At 38.9% G+C, this 17118-nt stretch overlaps 1 protein-coding gene across 1 annotated transcript in view; it reads left to right on the top strand.

Annotated features, from left to right (window-relative positions):
• GALNTL6 (polypeptide N-acetylgalactosaminyltransferase like 6) overlaps nucleotides 1–17118 on the top strand; it is a 1162176-nt gene that overhangs the window by 1045038 nt on the left and 100020 nt on the right. The window contains exon 7 of the mRNA XM_007457365.1: nucleotides 9301–9418. Within this exon, the coding sequence (XP_007457427.1) occupies nucleotides 9301–9418 (118 nt within the window). The remainder of the gene's footprint in view (nucleotides 1–9300; nucleotides 9419–17118) is intronic.

Genomic DNA, 17118 nt, shown 5'->3' with positions numbered 1-17118 from the left:
CTCTTTCCCAAATTCTAATGTAAGTAATGATCTAATACTTAAAAGAACAAACTTGTTAGAAAAGATATGTTGTTTTAATCTGCAGTATCCTTTTCAATGGAATCCTAGTTGAAGATAATTATATTTTAGCTGTAATTGTTCTGGGTCACAGGCCAACTAAAAATTTCTAGTTACATAATTGAAAATGATGTGGTTCATCTCTGTGTGGATTGGCTTTGCTTGATGGAGTCCTGAGGGAAATCGTGCCATTTCATTTCTGATCAAATTCACATTTGAACTCACATGTCCAGAATTCTCACTGACGCCACTAAAATGAAAGGAAATTGAGAACCAGATCTCTAAGAGGCCAAATGGAAGTTTTCCTTTGAGTTTTTGGACCTAGGTTTTAATTGTCAATTTAATAAATAAATTTTAATGTATATTTATCTTTCAATAGGGTTTTTTTAAACTCTTCTGACCCCTAAAGAGCACACGAGATGTATTAAGTTTTGAAATAAACACTTTCTGGAGATGAAAGAAGGTAGACAAAAATATTCTGGAGAAAGATGTTTTATTAAAACACCATTTTTTCACATATGCGGAAAGAGTCCACATGTGAAATAGAGAATATTAGGAAAACGAGCAACTCCTTAGAACGCTGTGGGAATCACAGGGTGAGGCTACCAGCATTAAGAACTATATCCTGGTTTAGCAAAGACAACCAAGTACACACCTGAAAATGAGAACATGAGGAGTTTTTCACTGGTACCAAATAAGAATGGTTCTAGGACACTTTTACATTATTGCCTCTTGAACTTAGTAAAGTCAGTAAAATTTGGAATATAAAAATTAATGTAGAAAAGCAAACTAGTCTACCACTAGTAAAAAGGAAAGCGTATTTGTTACCTGGTTCAGTAAGAGCCTTAATGTAAAATAGAAAATTGATTTCCATTAAGTATTCAGAACAGACACATTTCGATGGCCCGAAGAATAAAGAATCTTCAATAGAAATATATTGCTTTGTGGTTATATTAATATTAAAAGGCATCCCAAAGGTGACAGGTGTTTTTTTTTTCATAGCAAAATCCAAAACCTGACTTGTGACATTACATGAGCAATACTCATGAAGTTCATTAATATGTTAAAAGTTACACAGACACAGAGCCCAGTAAAACACTGCCTACAGTGTGTTGACATTCCCAGGGGAACAAAACCAGTAAGAGTATTTTGGAAGAAATCAAGGAATGTGAAGATAAGTAAATTAGAGATTGCGGGAAATGGGGCCAGTGGGGAGGGTTTCAGGCAATTAGTATTATACGTAAAATGGAAAGAGAGAATAGAAGAACATGCCGAAAATTATCAACGGCCCTGCTTCATTTCCTCTGAGGAGAAAATAATGTGACACATAAAAATCTTTTAATCTATGAAGAACAAAGCCACCCTTCTCTTGATGTCACTGCAGCATTGCACAAGAGTTAACTCATATTTGTGTGATGGGGTGTGGATTTCAATCCACAAACCCAGATGTGCATGACATAGCACAATATTAACTTTTCTTCAGAACTACTTAAAACCAACTCTAATTCCCTGCACAAAAGTAGCAGGAAGTTCAGCCACCCTTACGAGGGGTGGCAGTTACCAGAATCCAGCGAGGCCAATTGATCAGACTTGTCCTGATCACAGCTGCCGGTTCACAGGGGTTGCCACCCAGACCCCTATAGCCCAAGCCACTTGGTTTCGAATCCAGCAGTTCTGCCAATTCGAAGCGGGATAAAGTTTGTCAAGGCCGAGAGTCGTGGTGGGTAGGGGGCGTTATCCTCCCTGCGTGTGCCACATGGGAGGCCTTGCCATTATCCAGGGGCACCTGCACAGTGCAGGGTCGGGGGCTCCATCTACCCCAGGACCTGGCAGCCCTTGGGGGTAGTCTACCTTCTCGCCCTCTCTCTCCCCTCTTCTGGCATCATGCATGATCTCAGGCTGGGAGAGGTGAGAATTAGAAGGGGCAGCTTCTATGAGTTTTTGAGTAGCTGCTTCTTGCCAAGCCACAAAAAGGAGTGAGGGTGACAGCCCTGGCTTGCTCTGTGCTTGAAATGAGAAGGGTGGTGGCAATCCAAGGGAAAGGACAAATACCGATTAATTTATGGATAACTGGTGTTGCACTGACATTGCCTATTTCGTGGATCAGCAGGGATTCTTAGCACCCGCCCTGCACAGCCCAGGGGCGCCTGCCAAACATCACCCCCCTCTAATGCTCTGGCCTCAGCAGCACCAGCCCTCTTCCTTGTCTTGTTACTATTCTCCTTCCCAACACACGGCCTTTGTGTACCTTCCTCCTTAGCCTCAAATCCATCCTTTACTCTTCTTTCTTTCCTTTTTGAAAAATTCATTACCTTGTGGAAGTTTTCAACAACTCCTCTCCAAATACTGTCATGATAATGCCACGTCCTTGGCGATTTTGACCTGTAGACTGAAGGATACTAATATTTCATGGTAGATCTGTAATTTCTTGGTAGGATTGCTACTTTTATCTGACGCTCCTCTTATTTTATCAGACCCTAAATCATTGTGTTTGGACTGGTACGAAACTTGAACTAAAGCGTCAGGTTAGGACGCACTTTATGATGAACTTTTAACTTCCCCAAGTGGAAAGGTAAAACAATCTTTATAGTTTCGCTCTTTATAAAAAAACAGGATATTAAATTCTAGGAATTCCTCCTAAAGATTTACTCACACACGTGGAAATGATGTACAACATGATTTACTGTAGAAATTAAAATACTGAAAATAATCTAAATGTTCACCAAAATAAATATACATCTATATGCATAATGGGATAATGAGCAAATGTTAAAAAACAGAACAAGGAAGCTCTTTTCAATATGGCATGATCATTAAAATATTTTAAGGAGTTTTAGAAAAAACTAGGTAAAGAGCACTATATGTAGCATACAATCATTTTCATAGAAAAGGAAGAAAAATAAGATGTATTTGCTTATATAAGCATGAAATATCTCTGGAAGGATGCCTAAGAAGAAATCATGGCTGGTTGTGATGAGAAAAATAGTGGCAGGGGATAGAAGCAGGAGCAAGATATTTTATAAATATATGAATATATTACCTATTCAAAATAATTAAACATTTTAAAATGTTCTAAAATAAAGATTAATGGGTGGATCTGCAGACTTCCACATCTGAACAAGATGGAGTAATATGGGCCAGATTTACCCTCCCCACTGAAAAAACAAATAAAATACATGAAACAGTGGTTTTCAAGACACTTGACAATGAAGGACATTGATCCCTGAGAGATGGGAAACACTAAGGTGAGGCCTAGACTCGCCCCAGCTTACTGACTTGAGAGAGTCTCCAGGTTGTGGTATAAGGAAGGGGAGCCCAGGTGGGACCAGCCTGAGCTGATGCAGAGCTGAGTCTGGGGAGAATAAAGCAGCTAGAATTTCAAGGGCAGAACACCACAGAAGAGAGCCACACAGGAGGGAGCCCCAAGATCTGCAGTGGGTACCCCCTGAGTACTCAGCAGAGGACTGATGAGAGTGTGTGTGCAAAGAAACTACCCAAGACTAGGAAAGGTACCACTAGAAAGAATTAGAAGTAAAGAATTAGAAGTGCCCAGAACACACCCAAGGCTGGGAAGAGTGTCTGTTCCCACCAGCCAGACTGAACGACCTGATGATTGGCAGGAGGTTGAGTAGAGCACACAGAAGGGTCTTGCCTTAAGGGTGTGAATAATTTGTAGATCATGCATTGCTCCAGACTGCATAATAAATCTTAAGAGCAAAACCCAAAAGGGTCAAACTACCTCCAAGTAATGCAATTGCATCCTTAGAACAAAGCTCAAAAATGTTCAGAATATCCCGCTTCCCAAAAGTTCTATATCTCAATGAAAAATATATTAGGCAGGCAAAGAAGCACCAATACATGGCCCATAATGAATGGGTAATTCAATGAATTGAAGTTGTGGACTAAGAATTAACAGACAAGAACAGTTAGATGGTAATTATAACAGTATTCTATAAATTCAAAAAGTTAAGTAGAGACATGTGAGATATAAAAAGACCAAAATTAAAATCCTAAAGGTGGGAAAGAAATGTGTGAGATTAAAAATGCTTTGATGTTGATGGGATTATCAACAGACCAGACTTCAAAAAAAAAAAAAAAAAAAAAGATTAGTGAACTTGAAGATATAACAACAGAAACTATCCAAAATGAAACAAAAAAGAGAATTTTTAAAAATGAAGAAAGTGTATAAATGGACACTCTGGAGGATAAAAAAGAAAGGTAAGAACAGAAAGAATATTGGAAGAAATAATGGTCCAAAATTGTCCAAATTTCATGAAAACTATGCCTCCAAATCCAAGACACTCAAGTCTTATTAAGCACAAGAAACTGTACCAAGAAAACTATATATCATGTGTCACATCATAATAAAATAGCTCAAATTCAATGACAGAGATCTTAAAAGCAGCCAGAGGGAAAAAAGACTCATTGTGTACAGAAAAACAGAGATAAAGGTAACAATATTGTTTCACGAGAAACAATATCAGTGAGAAGACAGTGAGTAATATCTTTAGAGGATTAAAAGAAAAAAGCTGTTAACTTGGTATTCTATAGCCAACAAGAGTATCTTTCTTAAAATGTAGACATGCAAAGAATCAAAGACTTCATCACCAACACACTCCCACTACACGGAATATTGAAGAAAGTACTTTAGGCAGAAGGAAAGAAATCTGAATCTACACAAACGAATGAAGAAAACAGAAATGGTGTTCATAACAATATAATTTCATATATATATATATATATATATATATATATAATTTTATTATTTAAATCTTTTCAAAAGATAATTGAGTGCTTAAACAAAAATAATTATGATATGAGATTCATAACATATGTAAAAGTAAAATGTATAGCCCACAAGGTACAAACATAGGGGAAATAGAAACAAAAGGATTTTATCAAAAGGTTCTTATAAAATATCACTGGAAGGTAAACTGATAAAAAATAAAGATGTATGATAGAAACCACTACAGCAACCACTAAAAAGGGAAAACAAGGAGTTTTCATTAAGTCAAAAAAAGATACTAAATGAAATCATGAAAAATATTCAATTAATCAAAAAGATAGGAAAAGGAAACAATAGATGGGACAAATAGAAAGCAGATTACAGATTTGAACCTGATTACATGAATAACAGTATTAAAAGGAAGTGATCTCAACAACCCGGGGTGGCAGGGGGAAGCTGGGGCAAAGTGAGAGTAGCATCGACATATATACACTACCAAATGTAAAATGGATGGCTAGTGGGAAGCAGCCGCATAGCACAGGGAGATCAGCTCGGTGCTTTGTGATGACCCAGAGGGGTGGGATAGGGAGGGAGGGAGGGAGGCTCAAGAGGGAGGGGATATGGGGACATATGTATGCATATGGCTGATTCACTTTGCTGCACAACAGAAACTAACACGGTATTGTGAAGCAATTATACTCCAGTAGATCTATTAAAAAAGAAAAGAACAGTGATCTCAACAACCCAATGAAAGGCAGAGACTTTTAACAGCAAGATGCAACTATAAGCAGCCCACAAGAAAACCACTTTAAATACAGACACAGATAGTTTAAAAAGTAAAGTAAAAAGATATAAAATGTATAAATAGTAGTGTTCAGATAGTACAAATCTAAAGAAAGCTGAAACGGCTATATTAAGAGCCAAGTAAATTCAATGTCTGAGCAAAGACTATTAGCAGAGATGATCAAGGTCATTTTGTAAACGAGAATGAGGTCAATTCATCAAGAGCACATAAAATTCGTACACATCTATGCATTTATTAACAGAGCTACAAAATGCATGAAGCAAAAAACTGATAGAAAAGCAAAAAGAAATAAACAAATCCAGAATTATAGTCATAGATTTCAATATCCCTCTCAGTAATTGATACAATGAGGAGACAGAAAATCAATAAGAATATAGAAGAATAGAACAACACTATCAACCAACTTGACCTAATGAATATATGGACCGCTCTACTCAATGGCAACAGAATACATTCTGATAGACCACGTTCTGAGCCATTAAAAAATCCCAATTGGGGCTTCCCTGGTGGCACAGTGGTTGAGAGTCCACCTGCCGATGCAGGGGACACGGGTTCGTGCCCCAGTCCGGGAAGATCCCACATGCCGCGGAGCGGCTGGGCCCGTGAGCCATGGCCGCTGAGCCTGTGCGTCCAGAGCCTGTGCTCCGCAATGGGAGAGGCCACAGCAGTGAGAGGCCCGTGTACCACACACACACACACAAAAAAAAACCCAATAAATTTAAAAGAATTTAAGTCATACAAAGTGTATTCTCTGACCACAATGGAATTACATGAAAATCGATAACAGAAAGATCTCCAAAAATTCCCAAATAGTTAGAAATTAAATTACACATTTTTATATAACCCATAGGTCACAAAAAGAAAACAAAAGGGAAAACTGGGAGTATTTTGAACATAATGAAGATGAGAACACCACATATTTTTCACAGGATTCTGCTAAAGCAGTACTTAAGGGAGATTTATAGTACTAAATAGCTACATTAGAAAAAAAAAAAGTCTCAAATCAGTAATATCAGCTTCCACCCTAAGTAACCAGAAAAAGAAGAGAAAATGAAACACACAGTAAGTAGAATAATTAAACTAATAAAGACCAAGGAGAAATCAGTGAAATATGAAACTGAAGAACAATAGAGAAAATCAATAAAACCAAAAGCTAATTCCTTAAGCAGATCAATAATACTGATAAACCTCTAGCCAGACTGACTAGGAAAAAAGAGAGAAATAACATAAATATGCTCAACATCATTAACCGTTATGGAAATGCAAAATAAAGCCACAATAAATACCATTATGCCCCTGTTACAGTGACTAAACTTCAAAAGACTGCCCATAGCGAGTATTTGAGGACGGGTAGCAGTTGGAATTCAAACACTGCTGGCGGGAATATAAAGTTACAACCTTTCTGGCAAAGAGTTTTGCAGTTTCTTAGAAGTTTAAGCCCACACCTACCATATGATTTAGTCATTCCACTCCTAGGCATTTCCTCAAGAGAAATGAAAGCATATGTCCACACAGAGATTAGCACACAAAACTCATAGCAGCTTTATTTGTGATAACCCCAAACCGGAAACAACCCAAATGTTCATCAGTGGGTGAATGGATAATCAAACTGTTGTATAGTCATGCAAATGGAATACTACTCAGCAATAAAAAAGGAAGAAACTGTTAACACACGCTGCAACAAGGGTGGGTCTCGGAATAATGATGCTGAATGAAAGAAGCCAGACCCTCCCAAGGAAGAACACATACTGTACGATTCCATTTATAGAAAATTCTCGACAATGCAAACTAACGTGTAGTGACAGAGATCAGTGATGTCCAAGCGGAAGGGAATGAGGAGAGGGTCAGGAGGGAGAGATTACAATGAGGAAACTTCGTGGGGGTGATAGATGTGTTCCTTTCTCTTGAATGTGGTGATGGCTGCACAGGGATATTCATAAGTCAAAATCTATCAGATTGTCCACTTAAAATATTTGCAATTCATTGTATGTCAACTATACCTCAATTACGGTGTTCAGAAGATTAATGGACAAAGATAAGTAAATACACGAACAAATAAAAGGTTCGATTCTTACCAGCCATTCACACTAGTCAAAACAGGAAGCGCTAATTTATCTGGAGCTTGGCAAAAACATCAATGAAGGTAAAGAGGCCTGTTTGAATTTGTTTTATTATGCCTCAAATTAACTAAAAATATACTCCATGGTTAGTTTTTTATAAACTCATTAAGAAAACAAGATATTGTGTTCCCAACAAATTATTTACAATTAAAAAAATCAATCTAGGACTTTCTCTTGCCGGATATTTAGACTAGGTCTATATCTACGATAATTCTAGTTGGGAGATTCATTCTTCCCAGTGTAAATTCGGTTGCACTCTGGTCTCATGCTGTACACAATCAAATGAGAATACATTGGTCGGACTTAAGATCTTTCTATTTGTGGTTCAGATTGAATAGGATTGCCTATTTCTGATTGCTTATGCCCAAGCCCTGTGGGATCAAAAAACGGTCACAAAAACTATATTGACCGAGTGTGTTTTTAGAGATTTGCTTGGTCTGCATCAGGTGTTCTCTAACTGTTTTATGTCCATATTTCTGTAGTTGTCTCTCTTCACCTCCTAAACATTGAAACAGAAATGGTGTTGCAGTAAAGAATTCAAAGGCTTTGAAATCGGGGGACCTGGTCCAGCCACAGCACCGCCGCATCCTGGTGCCACTCTTGGGCGCTGGGCCCTACCTTTTTCTGCCTGTTTCTCCCAATAGCACACAGGGAGGATATACCCAGGGCTGCTGTGAGGATTCATCAGGGCAACTGGACAAGGCTCTCAGCCGAGAGCCCAACACATAGTGAACATTCAAAATCACAAGAGTGGACTTCCCTGGTGGTCCAATGGTTAAGACTCTGCCCTTCCACTGCAGGGGGAACAGGTTCGGAGAAGTAAGATCCCTGCATGCCGTGCAGCCAAAGTAATAATAATAGTAATAAAAACACAAAAGCTGCCTTTGAACTGCAAAACAATTTTAAGGCAGGGTCCAATCATTATAAATTATCTCATTACATAGCAACATGACTGCAATATATCCTAGCGGCAGCAGAAAGTCTAAAAGTTAGTATTTGATCAAAAAGAATATTTCCTAGAAGGTAGACTTTTAAAAGTACATAATTAAAGCGAAAAGACCTAGTTTAAATTCCAACTTTGGCACGTTAATAGCTGGTTGGTTTATTCTAACTGACCATCTCGTAGTCTGTGAAATGGACAGGACCTGGAAATACTAGGTGCTTGCTGAATACATACTGAGAGATTGAATCAAAGATATGGTCTACAACCACGTTTTCTATACTTTCGTCTGTCTGATAGCCTAAGATCTCTTTGAGGAAAAGCCATAGAACGGATGGATTTTCCCAACATATCAGACACTAGTCGTCACGTACTCCTCTCTGATGACAAACATGGAGCCACTGCGTGGCTCCACGGGGCACTAGTGGCTTTAGAGCCTGAACTGTGAAGTTCAAAGCTCAAGGAGGTTCCGGGAGCAACCAGAGACCTCGTGCGAACTCATGTCCACTCACAGAAAGCCCAAACCGAAAAGCCCCCCCTGCAGTGAACACTGAGACTTAACGTTTGCTTCTTTCCGCCCCCCCCCCCCAAGCAAAATGCCACGGCCCCTGATGTTCATACCCCTTTAAAGGTTATTTTATTCCTTTCACAGGTCTCCCGTTATGGCTGGAGGTCTCTTCGCCGTGGATCGCAAATGGTTTTGGGAGCTGGGGGGCTACGACGCAGGTCTGGAGATCTGGGGCGGAGAGCAGTATGAGATCTCCTTCAAGGTAAGCCGCCAGCGCCCTTCTCACGCCGGGCTGGCGTCCCTTTCACCACGCGAACGGAATGACGTCATCGCGCTCGGTGACCTCCTACGTTGCAAACTGACAACGAAAATAGACACGCCGTTTCCCCGCGTCGGCTTCTGGATGAGAGAAGCTGCTCTTCCTTCTGACGTTTCCGTGAGACGTAGTCACGCCATAAAAGAAACACGGAAGGGAAAGAATTCAAACTCCCACTTGCAGGGGGGAACCGTGGTGTGCCAGCCCTTCTACTGCCCTGCTGGTACTGCCTTCCTGCTCAGGCACCTAGAACAGACAGACAGAGGCATGAAGGGCAAAGAAACGGAATGACTGGAGGTTTAGCCCGTGGTGTCTGTTCTCGAAATAATACTCCACCTTTTGCTCGTAACCACAATTCCACAATTTCAATAACAGAAAAGTAACTTTAAACTCTGTAACAATCTAAACGGGAAAAGAATTTGAAAAAGAACAGATACATGTTTATGTATCACTGAATCACTTTACTGTACACCCGAAACTAACACAACATTGTTAATCAACTATGCTCCAGTGTAAAACAAAAATTAAATAAATACAACATGAATGACAAATTAAAGCTATTCTTTATATAATTCCAAAATAAGTGAGATTTTTGTTTATTTTTATCTGAAATTGCCCAGGTTTCCACTCGTTTTGACCATAAGTACTCACAAAAATTATACTTTATTACATATATATACATTCATATATTATACATATACATATAGGACATATGCAAGTATATGATAGAATATCAAAGTTCAAGGTTTGTAAATGAAAAAAATTTACCACAGCATGTGAAGACCAGATAACCAAACCAAAATAAACTGTGCAAAAGGATTTTTTTTCCTTTATCATTGTCATTACTCATATCGAAGATACAGTGATTCTTGCAAGATTTATCATACAGAAATCTCACTAAATAAATCAGCTTTCCTAATTACCTCTATTATAAAATCAAACCAATTCTTAGTAAGAAAATAAAGTGCATCCTGAGTATAGTAGAAGTCAAACTTAATAGTCCAGCTAAACTTTTTGAACTTATGCATAAAAGAAAGACAAAACTGGTTTTTATTTAACTGTAACAACTACATTCTATGTGTTAATAGAAACGGTATGTTGCCCCCAAAGTGTCATAAAATAAATATTCCAAAGGGAAACTCAGGAGACATGATTGTAGGCTTCAGGACATCTAGAATTTTCCATCTCACTGCTGGCAATAAGCCTGGAAATACTATTTATTAAATTAGTGCTTTTTTTATCATCACTGAAACACACCTAATTTCACATCTACGTTACCTTTTTCTTAAACTTTGTATACATACATTTACTCCATTTATTTAACGGTATGTGATGTACAGATGCTAGGCCAAGTGCTTTATATGCTTTATATAATTTAAAATCACAACTCAGAGAAGTGGGTATTATTCCATTTTATAGATGAAGAAACTGAGACTTAAAGTTTTAAAAATTTTAGATTAAATTTTTTAAGTTTTAAAGATTAACTAAACTACCCAGTGTCACTTAGGGATTAAAATGCTCCACTTCTACTTAATTGCAGAGAATTTAGAAATTTAAAATTGTCTGTTCACTCAAGGCATACCTACCAACACCATTCCAGAGTTCACGGTTAACCTTTTGATCTCTACCTAATGGTTCCTCTCACTGAACAGAGGTGAGTATCTTCATTATACCCTAAAAGCATAGCAGCAAACTTTGTACTGACCCTGGCAAAATACTACTGATTATCAGATATGGCCCAAAGTTGGGTGCAAGTTTACAGTAATACCTTCCACTGGAAAAACAGAATACTGCATTTGACTCCAGCAATAAAGGAAAATAGGCACTGCTCTATTTGCAATATCATCAGAAGTTAAAGAATGCTTTTTACTTCTCATGGTTCAAGATTTTTTTTGTTAGATTCTCTTAATTGACGAATTCTTTAACTTTAAAATGCTATTAAGAATATCTACATTCTACAAATAATAAATGCTGGAGAGGATGTGGAGAAAAGGGAAGCCTCTTACACTGTTGGTGGGAATGTAAATTGATGCAGCCACTATGGAGGGTGTGGAGGTTCCTTAAAAAACTAAAAATAGAGTTTCCATATGATCCAGCAATCCCCCTCCTGGGCACGTATCCAAACAAAACTATAATTTGAAAAGATACATGGACACCTATATTCATAGCAGCACTATTTACAATAGCCAAGACATGGAGATAACCTAAATGTCTATCAGCAGATGAATGGATAAAGAAGATGTGTACATATATATATATATATATATATATATATATAATGGAATATTAGCCATAAAAAAGAATGAAATGATGCTATTTGCAGCAACATGGATGAACATAGAGATCATCATACTAAGTGAAATCAGTCAGAAAGAGAAAGACAAATACCATAGGATATCACTTATATGTGGAATCCAAAATATGACACAAATGAACTTATTTATGAAACAGAAATAGACTCACAGACATAGAAAACAAATTACCAAACGGGTAAGGGGGGGGATAAATTCGGAATTTGGGGTTAACATACACACACTACTATATATAAAATAGATAAACAACAAGGACCTACTGTATAGCACAGGGAACTATATTCAACTTCTTATAATAACCTATATTAGAAAAGAATCTGAAAATACATATATATATAACTGAATCACCTAAAACACTGTAAATCAACTATACTTCAGTTTTTCTTAAAAATTGTTTAATAAGAAAACACAGAAAAAGAAAATCTGTAGTAAGCAGGAGATACCCGGCTTAGAATAATAAACTGGGTGTGGATAAAAGTACTGTGGGAAGTCTGGAGCGTTTGCAGAACGGACATTTGCATTCTAAATCACAAAGGTATTTTCTAAGGCAAATATAAACTTGAACCTCTCATTTCTCTGTCACTTGTATCTATCGCTTCTCTTCGGGGTGACCTGAGATTTTATTACCCCATTTTCTCTTTCTCAGTTATCTGTCATTCTGAAGGATATAATTGGAATGCAGCCCTGTCGTCTTTGTCTAGAAACCATGGCAACAGAGCTAGAGGTTCAGGACTAAATTGCCCCAGGTTGTTTGATTGAAATGACAGATCCTTTGGCAACAGCTATATCTTACAGGGTCCCATTTCAGACACATCTCTCCGTTCTTCTCGCTATTGTGTGCTGACCTTGGGGTTCCTGTCCTTCCCTATTAGGATTTGTAACATGAGGGGGACACCCTCAAGCAAGAGTAGGTAGAATTTGCATGGAAGATGAAGAATTTTCTCCATGCGAGAGAAGTTGAAAGAACTGTCCACAAATAGCTGTGTTCAATGGTATTAAAAAGTCAAAGAAAGATGGAACATCTGCATTTTGGGACACAGTCCATAAACTGCGATTAATTTTACACTGTAAAGCACTGTCAGATATACACTGGTCAGCCCTTCAGGTTTGGGAGTATGTACGGATAACTGAGAATTTACTAGTCTATTTCACACCATAATATAGAAATTGTTTCAAGTCTGAAACTTAGAAGCTCTAATTCAAAAGAAAGATTTCTGTCTGTGGTTGTTATCAGGCATCTTTGCTTGCTGTTTGCATTTCAACCAAAGAATCATTTCACTGATGTCTATGACAAGATTCCATGGCTGAATGAAAATATTTCCAGAAAACTCTGCTTTATATTAAGGGCTGAGTTTTTGGTCAGACGGGATTTGGCTAAGAGGGCTCCTCAATTCCCTGTCTCTGTGAATATCTTTCCTTCCTTTTTCTAACATCTGACTAGGTGAGTGGATTTCATGCCATCACATAGAAACCAACACAGCGTAATTTTCAGGAGTCCGTCAAGTAAAAGGGCTCTCTAGAGAAATGATCTCTCTGCACCCCGCCCAGTCTTCAATCTCTTTTAATATGAATCTGAATTCTCACGTGGCCCAGAATTATCCAGCTGCCTCTCAAACATTGCTAGGTTAGCCAGCTGCCGGGAAGGAGAAAGCACCATTTACTCAGTCACTCAACAACTTTTACTGAGCATCTAATTTACACCAGGCAGTGTACCAGGTATTCAATTTGGAGCTGCATCTGGAAACAAAGAGGAAACCAAGACAGACTACAGAGTGTTGCATGAAAGAGACAACCCTCCTTTAAATGGTGTGTGCCACTTAAGTTACTGAAACAGTGTTAACACCGTTATGGGTCTCTGATTGTCCAGAGTGCGTTTTGTGTGTGTGTGTGTGTGTGTTGTTGCTCTTTTTTTTTTTTTTTGCGATACGCGGGCCTCTCACTATTGTGGCCTCTCCCGTTGCGGAGCACAGGCTCAGTGGCCATGGCTCAAGGGCCCAGCCGCTCCACGTCCCGTTCCCGGACCGGGGCACGAACCCGTGTCCCCTGCATCGGCAGGCGGACTCTCAACCACTGCGCCACCAGGGAAGCCCCAGAGTGCGTTTTTATACCCATTCCCCAAAGATCAAAGTCCAAATGTTAGCATTTTCAGAAGAAAACTCTTCCCAGAAAATAAAAGTGAGCAATAAACACTAATTAGTCACCCACATGAATTAGAATGAAGCCCAGGGACTCTATTCCACAAAAATCCTCTGGCATGAGACATAAAACTTAAATCTACATAGAAGAGCATTAAATTTGGTTTGTCCTTTTCCACGCCCAGGAGCGTAACAACACGGTCCCACCTTGGTCCAATATTTCTTGGGCCATCTTTCGTCTGGGGAGAGCTTGTGACCTCCAGCCTCAGCTGTGCAGAAACCTTCAGCGCTCCAGGTGACATGAATCTGAGCACCATGCGTCCTAGAGCGAGTCTAATAAATCTGGAAGCCACACGGCCTCTCTGAAATCACTCATAATGGATTGAAACACCCTATGCAACCACCTTTGTTATGTGCTCTCGTCCTTCCCATGTGTTAAGCTTAAGGTTCAGACATGTAAGGAAATTTTAACTTACCTCTCACAATCCTTCAGCCCTTACCAGTCACTAACCCATTCAACCGGCATTTATTTATCGATTACAATGTGCCAACTCCGGGCTAAGTTCTTGAGGTTCCAAGATAAATGTGAGAAAGATTCTCTCCAGTAGCCGCCTGGAGAAGTAATTCATCCCGATTTCTCAGTATTGTCTGGAACATATTTTATTTCCATATTCACAGTAATAGTTCAGGAATATATTCAGGAGGCTCTTCACCAGCCTCCCTCCCTCTCCTCTTTCAACTGATCTCCACTTTTTATTCATTTATTCCCTGAGTCGCTTTATTTTCCCCTCCTAAAAGTTCACAGTGGCTCCTAAGGACCCCACAAATCACAAATCAGATTAGCACAGGAATCATAAACCAGGGAACTTTCTCAACCATCTGCCTCAGCTAACCCTCTCCAGCTACAGTGCAAAACCAACTTAAGTAGTGTTTTCCTTTCCTTCCCAGAAAAGACGAAAACACAGACATCCATCACTGTCCCTATTTATTGCAGAGATTTTAACTAACCAGACTTTGATGACATTTTTCCTGAAGATTTTAGTCATTCCCTCTAAAATATTAATCAGGAACCTTCACCATGAGTCCGTGTACTGTGCAAGCTAGACTCTGCAGAAAAAATGCAAAGGAAGCCCAACAGAAGCCTTCTTTGGATCCAGTACAATTGAGATGAATATTTCACCCATTAAACATAAACATCAATTAAAGCAGAAAAGCACAAAAAAACCTACGTCAAGAATCTCCTCTGAAGTATAACATACAAATGGACATTTATTCACCAATCTTCTAATGCAAGAGAGGCCAAAGCTGTCCCTTCTGCATTTGGGTCCTCGGACTGGGATAAACTAGAGAGGCATGGACCACATCCACATCGTATCCATCATGAGTCCAGCTTGGGCTCCTTTAAATTGGAATGAGAACCTAAAGACACTTGGAAGCTATCTTCGTGCAGTCATAGAATCCTTCCGATTTTTTTATGGTTTTACCCAATCCTTTAGTATTACTTTGCTCACATCTAATTTGACAGCAATTTTTAAACAACTCCATCTTTCAAACTCCCCAAATTAGTTCTGACACGAACAACAACTCTTTTCGTAAGAGTATTTCACCAATTCAAGTGATATTTCATTAAATTACGTAATTACAATTTTTAAAAACTAGCACAATCCCCTTTGGGAAGAAATGCACTGCCTTTGAGATACACATGTAACTTAACAATTGTGAGCCAGAAGTTCCAGGTGTATTCGATGTAGCCTGTATGCGGCATAGGTCCACCATAATATGAATGCCATTCAATACGTTTACAGAGAGACTAGAGAGGGATGTTTCACACAGTAAATTGAACAGAGATTCAGACCTTGCTGTCGAAAACTCTCAGTCTCATAAGTGACAGGAGAAGCTCATGTTGCAGAGGCAGCTGCATTGCTGCCTTTGCACAGAGGCAAATCACCCGGCTTATTGGGCTCAGGTCTGGGGCAAGGCTCTCCCCTCTGGGCCTCATCCCTGCCCAGGTGCCCCAGTCTCCTGCCCTCTGTCCAGGGGACTTACAGGTACCCAGGTTGCTGAGTGGTCAGGGTCTTATGGTGATGAGTCAGGGCAGGGGGGCAGGCTTGGTGACCTTTCTCTTGTCTCTTCCACTCTTGTGTGCTGGTCCTACGGACCAGTTCCCACTCCTGTTTGCTAGCGGTCACTTCTGTTCCCTTCCCTCAAGCCCAATCTTGTGTAGTCTCTCAAAACTGGAAAAAAAAAAAAAAAAATCAGTCCTAAAAGAAGCCTCTGGGGTTTCCTTGAATCTTGGTGTCTACGTGGCTGGGGGTAGGGAAGAAAATGCTCCCCAAGGAGAAACAGAAGATGGAAAACACAGTGAACAAAGGGAATACTTAAGTTTTAATCCTGCCACATACAAATAAACATTTCAGCTCAAAGAGACTAAAACATACCTGAGATTTTACTAGACAGCATCCGTTTATTTTGTACCCCCTTTATGACTTCTAAAATCTTTACATGGAGCTTCCTGTGTCCCAAAGTCCTGGCCATTCTCATCCTCCTATGGTGGTAATAACTATTACTTGGTCCTTTAACAAGGAAAAGTAATGACTTAGCATCTAAAGGTCACGGAATTAAATTTCTTATTCCATTCAACACTAATGCAAGGTAAAAATATCATTTCTATTTCATAATTGCAAAGGCAGGCCATTACCTAGTCAATACCAAAGCAAGGAGCAGAATTGGGGTTCGCCCTCAAAACCATTAGGCTAATTTCTCTTAGCTGGAAAAAGTAGAAGACTTTATGCCCTGATGCACAAGTGGCTACTGTCATTCTCTGAAACCACTTTTAAAAAGAAATGCAGGCTCTTCCCAACAGGAATTTTTATTAAATATGAGGGCTGACAACTCTTGTTATTATTTAATGTAAAATTTAATTTTTTACTGTCTTCAAAATTCAATGGTTATTCAATAAGGATTGCATATACATGATAGGGACTAAAGGGACTAACTGTTGAGTATAGAACACTCAGCTCTTTATTCAATCAAACAAGATAACAGCCATCAATTTACAATTGTTACAGCTCAGGAAACTGTATAGTCTAGAGCTTAACCTCATTACAGAGCTTCTCAAGAACAAACATGGATTTTATTTATTTGTACTTAGAAAATCAAAATAAACCCACTAAGTTAGCTAAATTTAAAGTTTCCCTAC

Source organism: Lipotes vexillifer, unplaced genomic scaffold (genome assembly GCF_000442215.2).
Source record: "Lipotes vexillifer unplaced genomic scaffold, Lipotes_vexillifer_v1.1 scaffold668, whole genome shotgun sequence".
Taxonomy (NCBI): domain Eukaryota; kingdom Metazoa; phylum Chordata; class Mammalia; order Artiodactyla; family Lipotidae; genus Lipotes; species Lipotes vexillifer.
This window is presented reverse-complemented; position numbering and strand designations above follow the sequence as displayed.